The 7902-nt window shown below is 45.8% G+C and overlaps 1 protein-coding gene across 1 annotated transcript; it reads left to right on the top strand.

Annotated features, from left to right (window-relative positions):
• The first annotated feature begins 423 nt into the window (after positions 1-423).
• On the top strand, positions 424-3263 carry ZBTB9 (zinc finger and BTB domain containing 9). The gene is made up of 2 exons (XM_012658420.1): positions 424-604; positions 762-3263. Exon 2 carries the CDS (start codon positions 842-844, stop codon positions 2267-2269), a length of 1428 nt encoding a protein of 475 aa, XP_012513874.1. The 5' UTR covers positions 424-604; positions 762-841; the 3' UTR covers positions 2270-3263.
• The last annotated feature ends 4639 nt before the right edge of the window (positions 3264-7902 follow it).

Below are 7902 nucleotides of genomic sequence, written 5' to 3'. Positions count from 1 at the left end.
ACAGTAGGTGCCCAATTAATCTCGCCCGTCTCAGCACCTACTGGGGGGCGGGCGCTACATTTATTCATCTGGAAACACAGCCGGGGCGGCTGACGGTCCGCCCGCTCCGTCCAGGCTGTGCTCTCTGGAGCCTCGGTTCCCGGTTAGGCGGGGACCTCAGCACCTCCACCCGACACGCCATACGACAGGGCTCGGGGACCAGCGGCCTCCCGCCAGCACCGCCCTCCTCGTCTGCGTAACCAATCACTACGAGGCTTGTAGGCCACCGCCCCCCGATTGGCTACGGCCTTAGCCCCGCCCCGCGCATCCGGCGTCAGCGTCCGGCGGGGAAGCGGTAGCTTCCGGCCGGCTACGGCGCTGTGGCGGCTGGGTTGCGGCGAGGGGCTAGCCGCGTGTGTGACGGTGGGGGCGTGTCGGCGGGGAGGGCGGCCGGGCCGGGACTCACGGTGTCCCGGTGGCTGCGGGTTCCTGGGAGCCGGCTTCTGTGGGCACTGCGAGGCGGAGCGGAGTGGCGAGGCAGGAGCATTCCTGGGCCGGCGAGGTCAGGCTCGTGGCTGAAGGGCCTCTTCATCATCTTCCACAGGGTCTGGAAGTTAAATCCCCGGTTGGTGTTTTGTTGTTTTTGTTTTCTTGGTGGGCGGGACTGATCTGCAGAAACCACTACTGACTGAAAAGTGTCCAAATGGGGGGGGAGTGGTTTGAGGGGACATGGTTCCCCCATTATCCAGGGCTTCTGTGACCTCCATCTCTTTCCTCTACAGCCTTCATCCCGCGTGGAATCTACCCCTAAACCCCCAGCTCCTCTTCCCGACCCTCTGGGATCTCGCTTTCCTAGGAGGCCATGGATACCTCGACGCATTTGCCTCCTGTACCCCCCTCCCCTATCTGCAACCCAGCGCCACGGACAATACAGATCGAGTTTCCGCAGCATAGCTCAGCGCTGCTGGAATCCCTGAACCGCCACAGGCTAGAGGGAAAGTTCTGTGATGTGTCCCTCCTGGTTCAGGGCCGGGAACTTAGGGCTCACAAAGCAGTGTTGGCTGCTGCCTCTCCCTACTTCCATGACAAGCTGCTTCTGGGGGATGCGCCCCGTCTCACCCTGCCAAGTGTTATTGAAGCCGATGCCTTCGAGGGGCTGCTCCAGCTCATTTATTCAGGGCGCCTCCGCCTGCCACTGGATGCTCTCCCTGCCCATCTCCTTGTGGCCAGTGGCCTTCAGATGTGGCAAGTAGTAGATCAGTGCTCAGAGATTCTTAGAGAACTGGAAACTTCAGGTGGTGGAATTTCAGCCCGTGGAGCAACCTCTTACCATGCGCTTCTTTCCACCACATCCTCTCCAGGAGGCTGGTGCATTCGCTCTTCCCCTTTCCAGACCCCAGTGCAATCCTCCGCTTCCACTGAGAGCCCGGCTTCTACTGAGAGCCCTGTGGGAGGGGAGGGGAGTGAACTGGGCGAGGTGTTACAAATTCAGGTGGAGGAAGAAGAGGAGGAGGAGGAAGAAGAAGAAGAAGATGAGGACCAGGGGTCAGCTGTACTCTCTCAGACTCCTCAGCCTCAGAGAGTATCAGGGGGTTTAGCCCATTCTCATGGATCCCACCCATTGCCCATATCTGGTACTCCCCGCAGGCTTCCAGAGGGTGAGAGTGCATCACTTGAGCTTCCTGCCCCTCCTACTGCACTGCCCCCCAAAATCTTCTACATTAAGCAGGAACCCTTGGAGCCTAAGGAGGAGCTATCAGGAGGTGGAACTCAGTCTGGAGGAACAAAGGAGGAAATCAAAGTGTTTCCTGGAGGGGACACTGAAGGGAACAGGGAGCTAGGGTTCCTGTTGTCCTCAGGGGGAGGGGCAACATCTGGGGGTGGGGGTCCATCTTGGAAACCAGTGGATCTTCATGGGAATGAAATCCTGTCAGGAGGTGGAGGACCTGGGGGAGCAGGGCAGGCTGTGCATGGGCCTGTGAAGCTAGGGGGGACACCTCCTGCAGATGGAAAACGCTTTGGCTGCTTGTGTGGGAAGCGGTTTGCAGTGAAGCCAAAGCGTGACCGGCATATCATGCTGACCTTCAGCCTTCGGCCTTTTGGCTGTGGCATCTGCAACAAACGCTTCAAACTGAAGCACCATCTGACAGAGCACATGAAGACCCATGCTGGAGCCCTGCACGCCTGTCCCCATTGTGGCCGTCGGTTTCGAGTCCATGCCTGTTTCCTTCGCCACCGGGACCTATGCAAGGGCCAGGGCTGGGCTACTGCCCACTGGACTTACAAGTGACTGCTGAGGCCGTATACACTAACTTCTAGGACAAGATAACCACTGCCGCTGATGGATACTTCCCCCTTACTACCATGACACCTGAGTCCTGGATCTTGTAATCATGCGAAGAGGGTAGACACGTTATGGACTTCTTGCTCTTAAATATGGGCCTTTCAGCCTGGCAGATTCGGAAACTCAGATTTCTCATCTCCCCCCAGGTTTTGGCTAACCACCCTACAGGAAAGTGGTTTACAGGCCGTACTTAAGTTGGTCACTTGCCCATAATGGACCTTCTTTTTGTAGTGGTGATATCCATTGAGGAAACCAGATTTCAAATTAGAAAGTTACTTGATGAGAGAAGGGTTAGAGCAAAAAGACAGTCATAAATGTTTTATTTGGTCTCCACGAGGAGTTAGCTGGTCTCCAGCTAGGGATACCCTTGATTCAGAGCTTGAGTAATCTCTAATCATTGCTGGAAATGTGAGCAGAGTTCTTTTTATGAACTTTTTTTATTGTATCTTTCCAGAAGTCCCTCAGATTGTACCTTGTTTTCTCACTAGTAGACACCTTCCCAACCCTTTTTTTATGTTGTAGCTGAGCACTTTAACAAACTGAGCATTCCATGTGTCATTCCTAGAACCCTCTTTAATAGAGGGTATTCCCTCAATAGCCTGTGCCTCTGGTCTACCTTTGACCGCCACTGTTAACTCATACATGGTCACAGTGACTGGATGTGATCAGTGAACTCAGGAGATGGCACTGACCTAAAGTGCTCTCAGGGTGGCACCACTGCTCTCTGAACAGGTTGCCATGGTCAGAGGGACTCAGGGCTGAGACAGCACATGCTGAAGGCTTGAGAGTAACTTGCACAGTGGGACCACACCACCTCCTTTCCCATCCCACTTACACGTGATAGAGACCACCCCTCTGTTTAGAGGGGTGGATAGTGGAATGGGGAGGCGGGTACTTGCAGTTACTTAATTTTTTCAAATAAACTGCCCTGCAATCTAAACTGGTAACGGACTGGATTGAGTAATTTGTGTGGGAGAGACAACGTGAGAACAGAGCTGCAGAGACTTGAGTGTATTCCTTAAGCAGCTGCGTTATGCTGATGGGGGAAGAATGGGATGATTTCACACTGGTGCCGAGAACACTGTCCTGGACTTAGGCCCTAACCCGCCACTGAATAACCTCGAGTAAGTTACTTTACCTTTCAGAGTCTGAACTATTACTGTTTTTTTTTTTTTTGAAACAGAGTCACCCTCTATTGCCCAGGCTAGAGTGCCGTGGCGTCAACCTAGCTCACAGCAACCTCAAACTCTTGGGCTCAAGGGATCGTCCTGCCTCAGCCTTCCGAGTAGCTGGGACTGCAGGCATGCACCACCATGCCCGGCTGATTTTTTTTATATATTTTTAGTTGTCTGGCTAATTTCTTTCTATTTATAGTAGAGATGAGGTCTTGCTCTTGCTCAGGCTGGTCACGAACTCCTGACCTCGAGCGATCCTCCCACCTCAGCCTCCCACAGTGCTAGGATTACAGGCTTGAGCCACCATGCTTGGCCTGAACCATTACTTTTTATGTGGGGTGATGTGCACCACTTAACTGGTTCTCTGTCTTCTTTTTTAAAAGAATTTTGTTCACATGATTTTTACCTATAATATCCCTGACTTCGTGTATTAGTTATAATGTTTGTTCTACAAACATTTGTTGCAAAGCACTATGCTAGACCCTGTTAGTATTATCTGTCTCATAAATGTTGCAGTTCTTTAGGGCTCTATGCCCTCTTCTAACTTTTCGCACTCCTGGGTGATTTTATCCATTCTTCTGAATTAAACCATTTAAATAGGGATGACGTTTTAATTTTATATCTCCAGTTTTCATGACCCCCAAACCCACTTGGATTTGTCCTGTCTTTCCTTTCTTCCTTCAACAATAAGTGACTTCTGTGTACCAGGCACTGATGAAGAGAGAAGGCATCACAGGGGCTTGGACTCTGGATTATCTCTTTACGAGGCAGAGGTTTAAACCAGCTGTGGAGATACTTAATAGACATCTCAAATCCAACATTTCTCGAGTACTTTACCCCTCCTCCAGCCAGCTCTCCGCCATAGTTTCCAGGTTGGGTAATGCTTCCACCATCCACCCAAATACACAAAGTTGAAACTTGGGAGTGTTCCTTTACATTTGCTCTCTCGCCTTCCATACCTGTCCTACCAATGCTGTCTCCTGAATATTTCAAATTGATGCACTCCTTCATCCCCTCTACTACCACCGCAACCTCCTAACTGGTTTTTTGTCTTCTGCCTCGCTTCCCTCCATATTTCACTTTACACACTATGGCCATAGTGATCTTTCTAAAGCAAAAAATACTGTTTTACCACACTCTAGCTTAAACCTTTCATTGGCTTCCTTTGCTCTTTCCTGAAGTCCAAATGATCTGGTCCCAGTAGGACCTCTGTTACGTGCTCTGATAGCGATTATTTCCCCTTATCTTGCAATTTCTTTTACTCAGTATTTGCTGACTATGCACTATTACCCATTTTATGTGGGCACTGCTCTAGGCACAATGTACAGTGCCTGTTCCCATAAGCTTACATTCCATTGCTGTAAAGGAAATAAACCAGGTAAGGTGGACAGTAACAGAAAAGAAAGATATACTATACACATTGAGCTAATATTCAAAGGAAATAAAAGGTCCAGACATGCATGCAAAGGAGAGGGGGAAGATGGTTCTATTTAATAGTAAAGTGTTTAGCAGATGTAAAGGCGAAGAAAAAAAGAGATTGGTCTATTCATCCAGGATACTAGTGCACCTGAAGCTACAGGGAAAGGGGGCTGGGTCATATAGAGCCTTTCAGATAAGGAGAAGGAATTTGGATTTGGAATTGCAATGGAAAGGCAATAAAGAATTTTAATAGCGGAGTAATGGTCTTTTAACATTTTAAAGAGATTCCTCTGGCTAGAATGAATACTGGATCATTAAGGTCAAGAGTGGAGGCAGAGAGATCAGACTATTTCAGTAGTGCAAGATGAGATAGATGGGTAAAGGCAGCTGATACGGAGAGAAGTAGATGAATTAAAGCTAGTGTATTTGGAGGACTGAGAGGTGATTCTAATGGATTAATATAGAGATTCTGGAAAAGCAAAAAAAAAATCAAGGAAGATATGTAGAGTTTTGGCTTGAGCAATTGAATTAGAGGTCATTTAATGAGTGAAAGACAGGAATAGAAGAACTTGGGAGTAGATCAAGAGTTTTGTTTCAATCACTATAAGCTATCCAAGTGGGCAGCTGGATGTACTTGTGAAATGTTCTTCTTGATCTGAGTTTGGCAAATTTATTCTATAAAGGATCAAGTAGTCAATATTTTTGGCTTTTCATGCCAAGAGGCAAAATCAAGGATGTTAATTAAGTACTTAAAAATAAAACAAGTTTCCATCAAGTTTTTATTGACAAAAATATAATAATTGGGTACAATTTTTTGTAATATTTTTGCTTAATTGGGGTTCAAAGTTAGTGTTCCCTGTCATCAAAGTCAATTGCAAATGTTCATCTGTTAATGCTAATCTATAATGAGATTTTTACATATTTCATCTTTGAAAATGTCTTTACACAGGTACTACCAAATACTGATGTCAGTCCAAGAGCATAAGATTTTAATTGGGCATATTCATTACATGGAAGACATTTATGTAATTTTATTGTATTCTTCTCTTGATACTTGCCTTTTAGCATGTCATTACATTATAGATTAATCACCAATTGAAAGTTAAGTGGAAGTTCCTCAATTGCACAGTTAAATGAAATATGGAAATTTCCTTTATACTTGCATTGAGGTTTGAAAAACCTGCTGGAACTGTAGTTTGAGCTCAGAAAATATATCTGCTGCAAATTTCTATGAGAATGGAGATCTTGCTTGTTTTAGCTTTTGATAGCACAGGGAATATGTAAAGAAATTTGACCAGACCTGTGATTCAAACTACTTTAATAACTTTACTGTGGTATAAATTTCACATATAAGCACTCTTTTGCCTTGTAATTTTAGACTAAATTCCTCAAGAAACATTACCATGTCTGGAGCAAAAGCTAATTTCTAAAGCCATTCAGTGTTTGATAATCATAGTTATATCAGGGTTCTCCAGAGAAGCAGAACCAACAGGATATATGTATACATGTATTAAGAGATTTATTTTAAGGAATTGGCCCACAAAATTGTGGTGGCTGGCAAATCTGAAATCTGTGGGGCAGGCCAACAGGCTGGAAACTCAGGCAGGATTTCTGTGTTACAATCTTAGGCAGAATTCCTTCTTGACCAGGAAACCTGTCTTTGCTCTTAAGGCCTTTGACTAATTGGATGAGGCCTACCCACATCATCGACAGTAATTTTCTTTACTTAAAGTCAATTGATTGTAGATGTTAACCGTATCTACAAGATACCTTTAAAGCAGGGATTCCCAACCTATGGTGAGTTGTATGATAATTTCATCATGTATTACAATGTAATAATAGAAATCAAGTGTACAATAAATGTAATGCACTGGAATCATCTTGAAACCATCCCCACCCTCGCCTGTGGAAAATTGTCTTCCATGAAAACAGTCCCTGGTGCCAAAAAGGTTGGGGACCGCTGCTTTAAAAAAATATCTAAACGAGTGTCTGACGGAAGAACCAAGCACCATAGCCCATCCAAGTTGACACGTAAAGTTTAACCATTACAAGTGGTTTAGAGTATGTTCACTATCAGCCCTGAGCTCAAGAAAATCTCAATAAAACTTTGCTACCACTAAACCATTGAATTGCTGTGTGGTAGGACAAGTCAGGATATTCAGCTTCTATTTCTGACAAAAACTGTTTTAGTTTAGGCTGATATAAGAAATTACCATACATTGGTGGCTTAAACTACAAACATTTCTCACAGGCTGGAAAGTCCAAGATCAAGATGCCAACAGATCTGGTGTTTGGTAAGGACTTCCTTCCTGGTTTGCAGATGGCTGTCTTCTCATATCTTCACGAAAAGTTCTCTCATACCTCTTCTTATAAGGACACTAATCTCATTCATGAGGGCTCCACGTAGTTCCCTAATTATGACCCAATTACCTCCCAAAGTCCCCACCTCCAAATACCATCACGTTGTGGATTAGGCATCAATATGTGAATTTGGGGGGGATTCAAACATTCACGTTTATAGGATTGATGATGTTAAGGCCACGAGACGTGAATATGTGAATGAAGTTCACCGTTGTCACACTGGTTCAATGACACATGATAAATTCAAGTATTTTCCAAAATATACCTACTGATGAATAATATAATGAATAACCATATGCTTTACATTTTCATATGCCTTGTGAATATGCCCCCACTATGCCTCTTTCTTTACCATCATCATATGTAACACATCTTAGCAGGTTCCACTTCAGGTTCTACTTAATTTGTGTTTTCTCAACTTCTTTGAAAATATTATCGTAGCTGGGTGGCTCATGCCTATAATCCTAGCACTTTGGAAGGCCAAGTGGGGGAGGATTGCTTGAGGCCAGGAGTTCAAGACCAGCCTGAGCAACATAGTGAGACTCCAACTCCACAAAAAATTTTTAAAAATTAGCCAGGCATGGTGGAGTGTGCCTGTAGTCCCAGCTACTCTGGAGGCTGAGG

Source organism: Propithecus coquereli, unplaced genomic scaffold (assembly GCF_000956105.1).
Source record: "Propithecus coquereli isolate 6110/MARCELLA unplaced genomic scaffold, Pcoq_1.0 Scaffold587, whole genome shotgun sequence".
Taxonomy (NCBI): Eukaryota; Metazoa; Chordata; class Mammalia; order Primates; family Indriidae; genus Propithecus; species Propithecus coquereli.
The sequence above is the reverse complement of the archived record's forward strand: the minus strand, read 5'-3'. Positions and strand labels throughout refer to the sequence as shown.

What these genes read in the sequence shown, in the direction of transcription:
- ZBTB9 (XM_012658420.1), top strand. Translation starts at nt 842, where the DNA reads ATGGATACCTCGACGCATTTGCCTCCTGTACCCCCCTCCCCTATCTGC.